The 16,188-nt window shown below is 47.9% G+C and overlaps 1 protein-coding gene and 1 long non-coding RNA gene across 3 annotated transcripts; one reads left to right on the forward strand and one right to left on the reverse strand.

The window, feature by feature from the left end:
• Positions 1-626: 626 nt before the first annotated feature.
• SIN3B (SIN3 transcription regulator family member B) lies at positions 627-15,095 on the forward strand. Its single transcript, XM_034070684.1, is given in 20 exon segments — positions 627-725; positions 1,206-1,312; positions 2,247-2,400; positions 3,085-3,348; positions 3,707-3,850; positions 4,113-4,235; positions 4,695-4,784; positions 5,804-5,922; positions 6,643-6,850; positions 7,544-7,660; positions 7,994-8,232; positions 8,489-8,672; positions 8,898-9,089; positions 9,091-9,493; positions 9,981-10,150; positions 10,685-10,858; positions 11,106-11,198; positions 11,473-11,567; positions 11,957-12,161; positions 12,516-15,095. Coding segments are annotated over 20 exon segments (3,411 nt in total). The 3' UTR covers positions 12,747-15,095.
• On the reverse strand, positions 4,952-10,782 carry LOC115945220 (uncharacterized). Of its 2 annotated transcripts, XR_004079609.2 has the most exons (3): positions 7,291-10,782; positions 6,629-6,725; positions 4,952-5,452 (listed from the first exon to the last, which is right to left on the reverse strand). It is a non-coding gene; the product is annotated as an uncharacterized lncRNA (long non-coding RNA). The 2 variants fall into 2 exon arrangements; XR_004079608.2 differs by lacking the exon at positions 7,291-10,782 and having other exon boundaries at positions 6,629-7,282.
• Positions 15,096-16,188: the final 1,093 nt, after the last annotated feature.

Below are 16,188 nucleotides of genomic sequence, written 5' to 3' on the forward strand. Positions count from 1 at the left end.
AGCACTGGGAGCCTCATTCACAGCAGCAAGTGCTCTCAGATCCTCTCAACGGTGTAAGAAACAGATAAGCCCACGGATACCCTGGCACAACACCGCTGCCCTCACGTACCTCAGTACCTCACGTACCTCAGTACCTCGTGTACCTCACGTACCTCAGTACCTCACGTACCTCATGTACTTCAGTACCTCACGTACCTCAGTACCTCGTGTACCTCAGTACCTCACGTACCTCAGTACCTCGTGTACCTCAGTACCTCACGTACCTCAGTACCTCACGTACCTCACTACCTCACGTACCTCACTACCTCAGTACCACCGCAGCAGGCCCCACCCGGGCTCGCCCCGTCCCGGTTCCCCGTACACAGACACCGAGGCCGCAGCCCCCATCCCGGAGCGGGTTCCTCCCCCCCCGGCCCCGCCGCAGACCGCTCACCCTCTGAGGCGCGGCTCCCGCCATGCTGGTTGAACGGCCGGAAGCAGCGCGGCCGCGAAGGCTCCGCTCCGGGCCGGGCCGCGGCGCCGTGCGCGATGACGCAGGCGCGCTCCGCACGCGCTGACGGCGGGGGGAGGGGAGGGAAAGGAAGGGAAGGGGAGGGGGGGGGCGTGCTCCTGCCCGCGCTCCCAACATGGCGGCGGGGGGCGGCGGCGGCGGCCGGGGGGGCAGCGCCCCGCGATGGGGCAGCGGCGGCGGCCGGGCCGCGGCGCAGGAGAAGCTGCCGGTGCATGTGAGTGTGGAGACCGCCCCGCCGGGACCCCCCCCTTCCCCCACCCCGCTCCTCGACCCCCCCCCGGGTCGGCCATGCCCCCCCCGCCGTGAGCTGTCTCCCCCCGACGGTACCGTGCGGTGTCCCGGGGCCTTTCCCTCCCGGTGCCACCCCCTCTCCCGGTGGTGACACCCCCCCCACGCCCTCTCGGGCCTGTTCTCCTCTGGTGCTGCGCTCACCCTCCCGGGGGTCCTGCTCCCTTGTCCCCCTCCGTGCCTTTGCATCCTCTTCCAGCACCGTGAGCCCACCCCCCCCCCCCCCCGGTACGGGCCTTCACGCTCGGCTTCCTCATCTGGTACCGTGTTCCCCTCTCTGGGCTGCTCGTCCTTTCTCAGTGCTGTGGGGCTCCCCCCAGGGCCTGTTCCCACCTCCCTCAGTGCCGTGGGGTGTCCCAGGGGCCGTGCTCCCTTTCTGGACCTCACCCATGTTCTGACCCTGCAGGTAGAGGATGCGCTTTCCTACCTGGACCAGGTGAAGATCCGCTTTGGCAGCGACCCCGCCACCTACAACGGCTTCCTGGAGATCATGAAAGAGTTCAAGAGCCAGAGGTAAGGCCCAGGGCTGCTCTGGGGAGCTCCTCTGCCTTTGCAGGGTCCCCCAGCCCTCCTACCATCTTTCCGCCTCAGAGGCCATCCTGCTGGGCTGTCTCCCTGTAAGTGCAGGCACTGGACACAGGAGGTGGAGGGTCTCTGTCCACCCCATTGCTTTCAAGAGCCAAAAGCCACAGGAATAGAATCAGAGGTTGGAAAAGATCATCAAGTCCAACCATTACCCCACGACTGCCAAGGCCACCACTAAACCATCTAACCGAGGGCCTCATCTACATGGTTTTTAAACACTTGCAGGCACAGTGATTCCACCACTGCCCTGAGCAGCCTCTTCCAGTACTTGATTACCCTCTCTGTGAAGAAATTGGCCCTAATCTCCAGTCTAAACCTTTCTTGGTGCAGCTTGAGGCCGTTTCCTCTTGTCCATCCCTTGGGAGCAGAGCCCAGCCCCTCCTGGCCCCATCCTCCTGTCAGGCACTTGTAGGGAGCCATCAGGTCCCCCCTGAGCCTTCTCCAGAGTGCACCCCTCAGGTCCCTCAGCCCTTCCCTGTCCCTTGTGCTCCAGGCCCTGCACCAGCTCCATTGCCCTTCTCTGGCCCCTCTCCAGCACCTCAATGTCTTTCTTGGAGGGAGGGGCCCGAAACTGAACACAGGATTTGAGGTTCGGCCTCACCAGTGCCCAATACAGGGGGAAAAGGCAAATCTGTTTGTATTTCCCAGTCAACTGACAATTTCACCAGCCCGAGAGGTGGTGGCTGTCAGCTGCAGTGGGCATTCCCTCTGCTTGGGCTCATTTCTAGGTGTGAGGTTCCCAAACTTGCTTGTTAAAAAGTGCATCTCTGAGAAGCCGGATGCTTGTCATACCTCTGGAATATTTTAGGCTTAATTTGTGTTTCTGGCTGGGACACAAGTAACAAACTCCTCTCAATTTCAGCATTGACACACCTGGAGTAATCCGACGCGTTTCACAGCTTTTCCATGAGCATCCTGACCTCATTGTAGGATTCAATGCTTTCCTCCCTCTGGGGTACAGGATAGAAATTCCAAAGAATGGGAAGTTAAATATACAGTCACCTTTGAATAGTCAGGTAGGTTACAGAGCTCATATCCTCTACATAAGTTCCGTTACATGTGTCATTCTGCACATCTCTTGCATGGTTTAGAGCAATCACATTTCCAGTCTTCCACGGAGAAATTGGGAAGAAAACACACGCTGGGTATTGCCAGGCAGTTGCAAACATCCTGCAGTGAAAGACATCTGCTGTAATACAGATAGATACATGTTGGCCTCTGCTGCTTTTTTGTTGTTATTGTGTGGTTGTGGAGGATGAAACAGAGCTATTACTTCAACAAATTACTGATAAACTTGTGGTTTAATTAGGAGGAGTAAAGATCTTTCAGATCTCTGTTCCCTTAGATCTCTCTGTTGCTTAGAGATTCGGCATCTGCACAAGCCTTATGTTTTAACGTGTTTCTTAAAACTCAGTTCTTCTGCAATAAGACAGTGGTAACAGAAACGGTGGGGTGTGATGTTTGGGACACCCTCTCAAGGGTAGAGGATGATGCATTGACAAATGTGGTCATGAGGCAGATGGTTCATAACCCAGGTACGACTTACGGGATAGGGAGGGTAATTTATTGGCTAATTAAATCTTTCTTCTTCATGTGATTATCTTTTTTAGCTAATCAGCTTCAAAGTACTGATGCTCGGTTGTTGAACTTGCACCTATGTTTCCGTACAAGTCACTGTCTTGTGTCTCTTATGCCACTAGGTGCCCTCAGAGCCTGTTCCCAGCGCTCTCCCTGGCAGCGGGCTGTTGTTGCATTACTCCCAGGAGAACTCCCACAATCACAGTGACTGCTCCGAGGAGTTCAGACAACAGCTTCCATACAAAGAAGATAAATCCCAAATTCCTTTGGAATCTGATTCTGTAGAGTTCAATAATGCTATCAGTTATGTGAATAAAATCAAAACACGTTTCCTTGACCATCCAGAGATTTACAGATCCTTTTTAGAAATTCTCCATACTTACCAGGTAAACTCTTCCATAGAAGACGTTGTGGGTTTGCACGGTAACTGTTTGAGTAGCTTTTGTCAACTGACATGTCTGCCTGTTGAACAGGCAATTGTCCAACAATTGCCTCAGAGGTAGCCCCATGAAATGACAAGAGTGAGAAGACTGTAGAACCTTCCACAGTCTGAGGTGTAAAGGGGTCGTAACTGGATCTGTCTTACCCTTTGGTTGATTTAGTGCTACTTGGATGCACTGTAAGAACCCGGGGCTCTCTGTTAGTTACTACAAGTGTGTGCAGCACGGGGATTGGGCTGTTAGGGGTTTTCGTGCAGGGTGAGGTCTGGTTTTGACTGTTTCACATCTGTGTGGACCTTTTCAGAAGGAGCAGCTGAACACTAAAGGTCGACCTTTTCGAGGCATGTCAGAGGAAGAAGTGTTCACTGAAGTGGCAAATCTCTTCAGGGGACAGGAGGATCTGCTTTCTGAGTTTGGACAGTTCCTCCCAGAGGCTAAAAGGTCTTTGGTATGTGTAAGCTTGGAACAAGGCAGAATATTGAACACTCTTTGTTTTTATGTCGAATACATAAAGGAGCTTTAGGAATGAAAACATAATGGGAAAACATTGTGGTAAAACATACAGCCAGTAGGTCAATTTTGCCCCTTTTCATTGAATTTTGCAGCACAGGTGCCTTAACTATGTACTTTGTGTCCTGTTCAGATGTGTAGGGCTCTTTAGTTGCACTGATCAAGAAGAGAACATTGAAATCATTATTTATTCACTTCAGTTCACAGGAAATGGACCATGTGAAGTGAACAGTGGCCAGAAAACTGAGCATGAGAAGAATCTGGAACACGGCAAAAAGCGATCCAGACCCTTGCTGTTGCGTCCCGTTTCTGGCCCTGCAAAGGTATCTTTTAGCAAGTAACGACTTAGGATAACTCGATGTTACTCCTTGTGTTTAGGTAATTGCTTGGATCAGGTTGTAATGAGTAACATCCTTGAGGGGTTAGGTACAAGAAACAAAATGTCAAAGTTATTTCAAAAGTCGTAATTACTGGATTAAAAGGGAATGTTTAAAGTATGCTTAAATGTGTGTGGGAACACTGAATGCTAAGTATCAAGACTTTCTGTATTGGCCCTGGAAAGTGACAGTTTATTGCTTCTACAGAGAAATCTCTGGAATTCTTTCTCAAGTGATTCTTCTCCTTAGCTGGGAGTCACTTGATAGAGATTGCTGTCGAGGACTTGACGCAGCTGTGCTAGGTCACTGCTTGGGAAATAGAGTTTCAGCCTTTGCAGAGAGCTGGTATATGGCAGTGGGGTGGAATTTGATAGCATTTAAGTATAACTGCTGTTGTTTCAACAGAAGAAAATGAAGCTGCGAGGTACCAAAGATCTGTCGGTAGCAACGGTGGGAAAATATGGAACACTGCAAGAGTTTTCCTTCTTTGACAAGGTCAGCATCTGGCCTGTTTTTCTGTTCTGTGGGCTTGCTTACAAGTACTTATGTGGTTATTACTTGCGTGGTTTTGTGTCCAATCTGTGTGTCAGCACTTAGCAATTGTCTGACTTCAAGTAGTAGATAAAGACAGATGTGGAAGAAGACGATGGGAGACAAGCTCATTTGATAATGATCAACAAGTCTCGTTTATTGCCAGGGTTTACAGTGTTTATATACCTTTTTCCTACTGCCTGTAGCACAGTAACAATCATTAATTGGCTAAGAATGCCTGTGTCTGCTTACAATGGCTCAGTGTATTATACTTTGATACATACACAATAACTGGCTGCATTAAGATTGGATACATAATCAATAGCTTGCTGTATCAGTGAATACATGTACAGTGTAGCACACAGCAACTAAGGTACAATTGGTTACATTAAGTGGATGAGAACCTGGTCTCCAAAACTTGCTAACAGTTCACTATTGTGTCTTAACACATCCCAGTTTCCTTTCATCTTGCTTGCACTGCTACTTTTGCTTCTTTACCCACAGTTTTCTTCATCCTCGGTTCATGCTTCACGTACTTTGTTCCCTTGTATTTTTCCATCTGAGAGTTGAATCAGTTGCAATATGTCGCTGTCTCCATGTCCTCGGTCACGTAGCCAGTCTTTAGCAATACTCTCCACAGACAGACCAGAAAAAGAGAAAATAGGTGTGTTTGAAGGATGAACAGAAACCCATAATTAACCTTTTCCTGAATGCTTGTCTCCTACAAACATGTTTTTCTCTGTTTTTCAATGATGCTTCCTCATGCTACCATCTGTAGTTACAAGGTTATTGTTTGAAACTGGGCATTTTTATACATACTCTCTTTTCATGTTGCAGTGTAGACAGAGGTTTGTATGTAGGATACATAAAAGAGCTTTGTGCCTGTGTCATTGCACCATGTCATTGCTTCAGACTACTTAGAATATGAACTAAATAGAAGCAGGGTTCAACTGATCTGATCATTTCTCTCCAAACTGCTCTAGGTGCGCAGGGTGCTAAAGAGTCAGGAAGTCTATGAAAACTTTCTCCGTTGCATTGCTCTTTTCAACCAGGAGTTGGTCTCTGGCTCCGAGTTGCTCCAGCTAGTTACACCATTTTTAGGGTAAGTTGCTGACTATCTTCTCTGTGTTGTATTTTTTAGGTCTTAACTCCGTTACTTCTTGGTAGACACTGTGAATTTGGCTACTGAAGTTTTGGATTTAAGTTCACAAATACCTCTTAGGTAGCAGGCAAGAAACTGAAGGATAATCCAAGAAGGGGAGTAACAGAATCTGAGTCTTTTAGTGTATCTAGACAACTCTTAAAGAGCATTTTGAGGAGGATATTTTCCTCTGTTCATCATTGGATGTTGCACAAGCAGCAGACTACCTGATGTATTAAATCACTGGGGACAAAGAATCGCATGAATTCTAGAGGGTGGTCTCTGTTCACACTCCCTGTTCTAATCTCTCAAAGGATAATACAGGTATTAACATGAAATCTCAGAACAAAGCTGTGAAAAGGAGAAATAGTTCTAGCTCTGATGTGAGCCCTCTAGTGCTGTTTGGCTTCCAACAGAAGAGGGAGTCGCATGGCAAGGATCAGTGACTCCCCAGTCAGTTGAGGGGAGTATTTGTGAAGCTCTGAAGGGAAATTCTTTTCCTACTTTGAGTCAAAAAACCCCATAAAATAATTCAGAGAGAATGATAACAGAGGGAAAACGGTGGTGATGTATTTTTGGCTCCAGTGCTGGTTAGATTTTCTCCTTCACTTTTAAGACACAAGAGCCACCCTAAAACTGTCAGAGTGAAATAACAGAATACACTCACCTGTGTTTTTGAAGGAAATTCCCAGAACTCTTTGCACAGTTCAAGTCCTTCCTTGGTGTGAAAGAGCTTTCATTTGCTTCTCCACTGAGTGACCGATCTGGGGATGGAATGAGTCGGGAGATTGATTATGCTTCCTGCAAACGCATCGGATCAAGCTACCGCGCTCTCCCCAAAACCTATCAGCAGCCAAAGTGCAGTGGAAGAACAGCCATTTGCAAGGAGGTACTTTGGGATAGACCTTTTCAGTCCCCATGCACACATTGCACTTGCATAAATTGAAGTGGCTTTGTTAGTGCTGCAGTTTATGCACGTGGTTCCCTTCTTGAATTTCTGTTACCCAGCTTTAACCTCACATCAGTTATTCATCCAATTCATTGAAATCAGAGTATCCACTAAATTTATCTAAGCCCATCTCAAGTTCAGTCTTTAATGTCTTTTTGAGTCGGTGTGCATACACACATTATTCCTAGAGACAGAAAAGAATGTTAAATAGCCTGAGATTAATTTTCTAGCAGTGGACAAATACAGCCTTTAGGAGGTTTCTCTCCTGAAAGAGTACTGTGAGCCGGTGGCTCAGGCACTGTTCTCACTGAGGGCAGACATCTGCAGTGTTGGTGCTCCCGCCTCTCACTGTTGCTGGCAAGTCTGTCTCCTTTACTTACAGTTGCTGATTACTCCAGAGTGATCTTTGTGGTTTGTGAGATGATCACGAAGGTGCTTTCTGAGCAGGGCCCTGGCACAGTTCCACAGAGACCTCTCATCATCTGTGGAGCAGTCATTGCAATGACTTACGAACTAGGTCTGAAACATCTGATAGAAACTGTGCAAAAAGAAACCAGAGAAGTATCAGACCTCATGAGAACAGCTCTGGGCTCATAAGGCTCTGGTCAATGTCATGTCTTTGCACTGTTGCAGGTGTTAAATGATACATGGGTTTCATTTCCATCCTGGTCTGAAGACTCCACTTTTGTCAGCTCCAAGAAGACTCCTTATGAGGAGCAGTTGCACCGCTGTGAAGATGAACGGTTTGAGGTACCTCTAACTACTGAGCTCTTTTCTGCCTGTCTCCTCAGGAAGCAAAACTTCTAGCTCTGATGCTGAGTGAATGAATTGGTGGCCAACTGCTGAAAGTTCCACTTGTGTTTGTTGGTTTGAGCTAGAGTTTGGTGTTTTCCACTTGCCTGGAGTCTGATAGTTCTTTCTAGGCATGAATTCAGTTCTGTAAAGCATGTTACCTTTGGGAGAACTGGCAGAGGTATATTTTCCAGTAAGAAACCTTTGCTGATGCTTCTTAGCTCTACTTTGTGATGCCATTTTCCTGCTATGCCTGTTCTTACAGTGTGTCTTCTGTGAACTCTTTAACAGTTGGATGTTGTCTTAGAGACCAACTTAGCCACAATACGTGTGCTGGAGAGTGTGCAGAAGAAACTGTCACGACTGACTCAAGAGGATCAGGAGAAATTTCGACTGGATGATTGCTTGGGAGGGACATCAGAAGTGATCCAGCGCAGGGCCATCTATCGCATCTATGGTGATAAAGCACCAGAGATCATTGAGAGTCTTAAGAAAAACCCAGTTACTGCCGTTCCTGTTGTTCTTAAGAGGTAATTCCTATTCTCCTGTGTTCATCTGGGTTCTTTTAAGAAACTGATAGAGGATTTTTAAGGTAACTGTTTTCTGTAGATGTTTTTCCAAAGGACAGCTCATCCTCAGTGCTGGTGCTTTTACTTGTTTCTTTCCTTATTGCTTCCAGGAATACTGACAAGTTTTTAGTGCATCACAGTCGGCTATAATACTTTGTGTGTGTGTCTTATTGTGCTTTGTCTCTTTGAACTGAAGTCCATTAATACATTTGTGCAGATTGAAAGCAAAGGAGGAGGAATGGAGGGAGGCCCAGCAGGGCTTCAACAAGATTTGGAGGGAGCAGTATGAGAAAGCCTACCTGAAATCCCTTGACCACCAGGCAGTCAACTTCAAACAGAATGACACCAAAGCTTTGCGCTCCAAGAGCTTGCTGAATGAAATTGAGAGTGTCTATGATGAGGTGCGTGTATTAGTGACTAATCCACCCGGGATGTCCTTCGTGTATAGTAGTATCTAGATGTTTATGTAGCACCTAGGACATTGTTGAAGTGGTAGTGCTCTGAAGAGTTCTCAGTCAGAAATGACTGTCCCAAGCAGAGCATTAATACTGCCTTATTTCTTCTGGCAGGAATGGCTCTTGAGCATGGATTGGAAGGATCTTTATCTATTTGTCTCTTGATTGCAGCATCAGGAGCAGCATTCAGAGGGGAGAAGTTCGTCCACAAATGAGCCTCATCTTATCTTTATCTATGAGGATAAGCAGATTTTGGAAGATGCAGCGTCTCTTATCAGCTATTATGTCAAAAGGCAGCCTACTATCCAAAAGGAGGATCAAGCCACCATCCGGCAGATAGTGCATCACTTCATACCTGAGCTGTTTTTTCTCTCAGCCCCCTGAGCACAATATTTCTGAAGAATCAACAGATGAGGACAGAGAAAACCATCAGGGGCAGAACCCAGATACTCCTGAGCTACGCAAGAAACATGTGCCTGGGCCTCCAAGCAGTCCTTTGGAGGCAAAAGCCACCTTCTGTGATGTTACAGCTGCAGAGCCCCACAACACTCTGGATGATGTTTACAGCCTGTTCTTTGTCAATAATAACTGGTATTTCTTCCTCCGCCTTCACCAGACTCTGTGCTCGAGGCTCCTAAAGATTTATCGTCAAGCTCAGAAGCAGCTTCTGGAATATCGGACTGAGAAAGAGAGAGAGAAACTCCTCTGTGAGGGAAGAAAGGAAAAAACCAACGATCCAGCCATGGAACTAAGGCTGAAGCAACCAAGTAAGAACAATGCAGGCCATAGTCCATTCCTAATGCTCTGGTTGTTAGTACTTGATTAGAGATACCTGAGGAACCGAGACCAGCAGGCAAGTCTGTAAGGAGTGGGGGCTGTGATCTCTGGATCCAGCTGTTTTGACAGGGTAACTAAATTTGTAATTGATCTTCTGAGGGCTCATGTATAGTGCATAGAGACTTCACACAAGCCCACTGTGGGAGATGTTCTCCAGTGTCTCATTGTATGAATCTGTTACCTCAATTTACAATGTAAATGGCTCCACAACAAAGCAGTTAACTTCACAAGGCAGTCGTGGAAGCACACGAGGTAAGACTGTTACAGGCTGTCAGCACTCTGTAGGGAAAACTGTCTTCCTGTAAGTGTGGTCTGAACATTGAACGTCATGGTTCTCAAGCAGTGCTGTCCCTTGCATCTCTTGACTTCACTCTGCCTCTTGCATGCATTGAATGATGGCACTTTTCCCCTGCCTAGGTGAGGTGGAACTGGAGGAGTACTACCCCGCGTTCCTGGATATGGTGAGGAGTCTGCTGGATGGGAACATTGACCCAACACAGTACGAGGACACCCTGAGGGAGATGTTCACTATCCACGCCTACATTGGCTTTACTATGGACAAGCTGGTGCAGAATATTGTCCGCCAGGTAACTAACTGTGTGCAGTGCTGTGCATCTGGGGGGCCACACATCCCTCTTCTGCAGACAGACAGGTTTCTCACAGTACCCTGTAATGCAAGGGTGCACTAAACTTACAGCAGGTTCATAGATAAGTATAGAGGGGAAACACTCAAGGAGAAGTTCTGTGAGAGAGTTCAGCAGCAATACAGGGATCACCTATGGGGATTTACCCTTCCTGGCCTTTTCCAACAAGTTTTGAGTTCCAGTCTTCTCAAAATCCTGCCATTCCCAAAATGCATCTAAGGCAAAAAAGTAAAGTCCTTTTTACTCGAATCTGTCTTGTAACTGTAGTTCTGTTACAGTTAAGGCACCTCAGCCCCTCACTCTGTTCCTTTTGTTGCAAAGTAATGAAAAAGAGTGAAAGGTGTAAAGTCTCTGGAGTTCAAACTGTGATGTTTTGTCTGAGGTGTGATGCTGTGTTGGGTTTTGTGCTTCTTTCATAACATATTGTTTAGTCTTGGTCCAGACTTGCTGACCGAATTCCCCCTTTTTTAATGGAAGCTTCACCATCTAGTGAGCGATGACATCTGCCTGAAGGTGGTTGAGCTCTACTTGAATGAAAGGAAGCGAGGTGCTGCTGGAGGTAACCTGTCCTCTCGCTGTGTCCGGGCAGCAAAGGAGACCAGCTATCAATGGAAGGCTGAACGTTGCATGGCTGATGAGAACTGTTTCAAGGTAAGAACTTCATTAAGTGATTGTGGCCTTTACCTGGGAGAAATGGGGCTGGAAGCACCAAGGCCACAATGGAGCAGTGTGGAGAGAAGGTACCAAACCCAGAGCCTAGACAGCAAAGTGACACTGAAAAGCTTACTGCTTGCTTCTCTCCTAGCTCCTATTTGTTGTCCAGATGACTTGTTGTGAATATACAGCATTTTATTGTGAACCATGTGGCCAATATCTTGTGCCTGTAACTTAATTATAGGTAATGTTTCTTCAGCGGAAAGGACAGGTGATCATGACCATTGAGCTTCTGGATACAGAAGAAACCCAGACAGAGGATCCTGTGGAGGTCCAGGTAATACCACAGTGACCATGGGGTCTGCTCTGCCACAGGCAGAGGACATGGTTTCCTGCTTTCTTGTTCCAAACCGTGAGACTTTGCCAGGAGGATAAGTTTACCTGGAAGGTGGGAAGATTACATGTGGGGCTGTGGTCACTGACAGAAATGGATGTGTCAGCAAAAGGGTTTCAACATAAAGCAGCTTCATAAAGAGCAGCTTGGAAATAAACTAATTCTTTGCAGTGTTTGTCTAGAGAAATTTGACTTGAAATCGGTCTCTCTTGTGCAGCACCTGGCTAACTACATGGAGCAGTACGTTGGGGTAGAAGGAGCTCCAAACAACCAGAATGATGGCTTCTTGCTGAAACCAGTCTTTCTGCAAAGGTGAGCTCCCTCTCCTGCGTTGTGCCCACAGCAGCTCTGTGTAGCTGGCAGTGATTTTAGGTGATGTGCCACATAGGCAACTCTAGGGAAATGCACTCATCTTTGAGGTCCAAAGGGGCTGCTGTAGTCTAGTGAACTGCATAAGAGTGCTGAAGAAGAAAAAATACATGACTGCTGCATTGAGGTTTGTTCATGAACCTGTGTTTAGAATGGGGATTCTGGGAGAAATCTGGGGTCTAATTTGTTCTGATTTCACTCTGTATTTGTCAGAGTGGATGGAGGAAGATCCCAGAGAAGGTCTGACCGCTGAATGTGGAACTAGACATTTCCTGTTTGTGCTGTCAGCTTGAGAGAATGGCTCATGCTTTGTAACCCTTGGTATGTTCTAGAAACCTGAAGAAGTTCCGCAAGTGGCAGTGTAAGCAGGTGAGAGCCCTGCGCAGTGAAGTGAAGAGCTCCTGGAAGAGGCTGATCGGGGTGGAAAGTGCCTGCAACGTGGACTGCCGCTTCAAGCTCAACACCCACAAGATGATGTTCATCATGAACTCGGAGGATTACATGTACAGGCGGGGAGCTCTCTGCCGAGCCAAGCAGGTGCATCTTCTATTACTCTCTCTGCAGCTCAGGCAGTAGCAGAGGTTGAGGATGTGAGCCAAAGACAGGTACCCATAAGAAGTCTTGTGGCTGAATTCCTGCAAACTACACCCAGATGAAACATGGAGGAGAGCTGGTAAATGCTCTGTACTTTAGTTTAGTTTAGCAGCCTTTTCTTTACCAGGCAGATTTTAAGGGGGAGTGGCATACATTAAGAAATAGAGATCTTTAATGCAGGTATGGAATTCCCTGGTTTACTGTTTGCATTGTGTGCTAAAGCACATGCATCTCGAGCAAAGAGGTGAAGGTTTTGGCTCAGAAACCTCTCAGTGATCTTTACTGTCCTGCTTTCAGGTACAGCCAATGGTGCTGCTGAAGCACCACCAGCAGTTTGAAGAGTGGCACAATAGATGGCTAGAAGAGAACGTGACTATGGAGGCAGTTGATGTAGTGCAAGACTGGCTAATGGGAGATGAAGACGAGGAGATGGTGCCCTGTAAAACCACCTGTGAGACGGTGAATGTCCATGGGGTCCCAGTGAACAGATACAGAGTTCAGTACAGTCGCCGTCCAGCTTCACCATGAGCAGAGACTCGTCCTGGGACCAAGACACGTAGGAGCATTGCTGGTGAAACACATTTACTCTGAGAATAGTGGTGGGAATGCAATGTATGTATTAATGATATTTATCCAAACAGCATTTTACTTGGGATTATGATGTATTTTCCATATGGCATAGACTTTCCTCCTTGCAGTGTAATCCTCCAGCCATCATGAAGAGACTTACAAAAGCTTTATGGGAAGAGGGCTCTTGGCACTGCCACGCACTTTTTAGTAGTTTCCTGAGCTTCAGGCCACTGCCGCCAGCCAGTACTGAATGAGGAGGTCAGGCTCTGGGTAAACTACCACGAGTGGCTTTGTTGGAGAGGTGGAGCTGCGCTGGTGTTTGAGCAGATGCTGGCAGCTGCTTCCACTTTAAAGGGATTAATGTTCCGTATCTTCCTGAATTTATGCCACCTTGGAGCCCGCAGAACTCTCCAGTGTAACCTCTGAGTGCCAGCAGGGCTGAGAGCACCAGCACAGGCTCCTCACCCTACAGGCTGCTTCCTTGTGTACTGGTAAGGCAAAGGATGCAGCACTTGTTACTGGTGCTCTAGTGAGAAAAATGCCAAACCTGAGATGAGGATGGACAGCAAACTGAACACTCTATCATGTCCCACTCCTCAACTGAGTATTCTGGAGCATGAACTAAGGGGAAGAAGCTCTCTGAGCTGCAGTGCTGGACAGGAGAGCGACATGCACCGCAAGACAGCCTCAGCCTATCAGCCACCCCCTTGCAGCCGATCACCAGATCGATTCCAGGTGTTGCCTTGTGAACTCACAGTCTGCTGCAGATTCTGCCTTCTCCAAGCCGGAGCTGCTGGGAGCGTGTGCGAGGGGAGGAATATCCATTGCGAGGTCTGGCCTCTGTTATTTGAGTTTAGTTTGGTATTTTGCATGTTGCTCAGCAGCCTCCGGAGCCTCTCTGCGCTCTCAGGTGCTTCTCTTTCCCTTGTGCATGCCCCGACGCCGTGGTCCTGCTGGGTTGTCCCGCTTCGGTAACATCAGCAGATGGAGCTCTTGCAGCGCAGTGGTTGAGGTTTGTCCCAGATCCTTCTGTTTCCGCTGGGTCAGCACAGATGCTGTGTGTGCGGTGACACATGGAAATCTGTAACGGGCGCTATTAGATCCAGCCACAGCCATCATAGACAAGCTTTTCCACTGAACCATCTGTGCTTCTATCTGAGCTTTTTTTGCAGGGAAACCTAACAAAACCCTACCCCAAACCACGCAGAACACTACGTCAACCACCTAACTTAATCTAGTGAAAACCCAGGAAACTTCAGCCATGTCTGTCCTGCAACCCCACTGTGCCATTGCTCTTGTTCCTCAGGAGCCAAGGGCTCTACACTGTCCATGGAGTGTGTTACAAACAGAATGTCCTGAGGCAGGTCCAGCCTCCTTTCAGCTCTGCTCCCAGCCTTTTCCTGCCTTCTGGGGGGGAATAATCCTCCCCACCCTGGTATTTTCTGTGGCTTTGATTTTTAGGTTCTAATTCCTGCCAGACCGAACTAGCAGCCTGTAGGATTTGTCCTGGGTTATTCCCACTGTCCAACATTGGGTTTTGCAATTGTCTCACTTGACAGTAGAAAAATTAGCCTTTGGGGTATGTTTAATAGAAAACTGTACTGACTCTTTGTGTGTTTTGCAAAATAATCTGGAGGAGGGGAGGAGGGAGGCCGGGGTCTGGCATTTGTGGCCACTTGCACAACCACTGCCAGCAGAGGACTGCTCATCAGAGCTCATGTTCTCAGTGTCTGGATCTCTGTTAAGGTTTGGTTACTGAAACGATCTGAAGGTTCTTCCCCTGCTCTTGTTGCAGTGAGTGCTGGAAGATGCTGCCCATGTAGTGGATGGGGGCTGGCTGGAGGAGCAGGGGGATGAGCCTGGTGCAAAGCACAGTATCCCCTCTTGCTTCCAGACAGCTCAACCAAAACACACCTCAGTCCTGGTCGCCTCTCTGCTGGCTTCCAGTGAAGATGACAACTGTGCCAAACCTTCTCATTTTCTGATACAGAAAAATGTTAATAGGAAATAAGTTGCAACCTGTGGCTTAAACTGCGTTTGATTCTGAGTGTCCCAAGGTGTGGTGCATCTCCGCACGCTCCTGTCCCATCACCCCGGTTTTAAGTGTACTTCAGGTGTTTAAGCATCTTTCTTTTGTAAACCTTAATTTATAATCTGAAGGGATTAAGTAAAACTTTTGCCCTTGATGTTTGGTCCTACTGATAAGCGCCAGGAGAAGCAGACTGGGCGCCGACTAACCCTAAGTCCATGTCTGAAGATTAAAAGGTGTAAAGGTTAAGAAGAGGAAGACTCATTTACTTCATCTTGAAGACCCCTACCCACAGGAGGAAGACTCATTTGCTTCATCCTGAGACCCCTGCCCATGACCAGAAGGGGCACTGCTCAAGTGCAAAGGACCTTCTGGCTCATTATAATACGAAGCGGGGATAGATACTAAATATGTATAGGCGGATTGAGCAACCTCATGTCTATGTATACCTTAAAAGAATAAATGTAAAGGGACAACACCCCTGAGGTGTGCATGCTTTGCAGGAGCTATCCCCATGCACCTCAGCGCTGAATAAAAGCATACCTACTTTACAACTTTAACTAGTTGTGGAGTCTATCCGCACATCAGTTTGGCGAGCCAGGCAGGAGGCCTCTGTCCGGCTGCAGGATCGGCTGAGGGGTGGACATCCTCGGTGCCACAGGCTGCTTGCCTGGAGGAGCTCCACTTCTCGTCTGCTCACTGCGGGGACAGACAACAACCTGTGCCGGCTGCGGAGAAACGGTATGTTTGGGGTTATGGTGATTTGGGTTTTGGTAATTCAGGTGGCCTGTAAGGTGTACACATGGCCCAGGGCTGCTGGTAAGGCGCGCAGAGACGTCTGGCACACAGCGAAGTTCCCCTTGGTTGGTATGGCTTGCAAGCGGGGGGCTCGCCGACCGATAGAGCGGCTGCTAGCGATCCTGGGAGCGGACCGGGTGAGCTTGGGTGATCCCAAGTTTTGGGAGCCAGGACAGACCTGCTAGGGGGGCAGGTGAAGGGTGAGCGAACCCACCAGGTTTCTGCTGTATCTCATTCTGAGAACCGTGAGGAGGGTAAGCGGAACCACAGTGTGAGTGGGGGATCCCATGTGTAACTGTGTGTTTCTGTGTGACTGAGACGTAGCATAGCTACGAAGCGAGTGTGGAGTCCCAATCCGCGGTTCCGTGTCTCCGTGAGGAAAGCAGCCGGAGACGGATGAAGTGTCTATGTTTTGTGGTCCTGTGTGTTCAGTCTCTGTCCTGTGTATCTTCTTGTGTGTGAGCAGCTATTAAGTAGTGTCTTATTGTAAAAAAAAAAGGAGGGAAAAAAAAGGAGGAAAAAAAAGGGAAAAAAAAAAAGAGAGAGGAAAAAAATGGGAATGAGACAAAGCAA

Source organism: Melopsittacus undulatus, chromosome 19 (genome assembly GCF_012275295.1).
Source record: "Melopsittacus undulatus isolate bMelUnd1 chromosome 19, bMelUnd1.mat.Z, whole genome shotgun sequence".
NCBI lineage: Eukaryota > Metazoa > Chordata > Aves > Psittaciformes > Psittaculidae > Melopsittacus > Melopsittacus undulatus.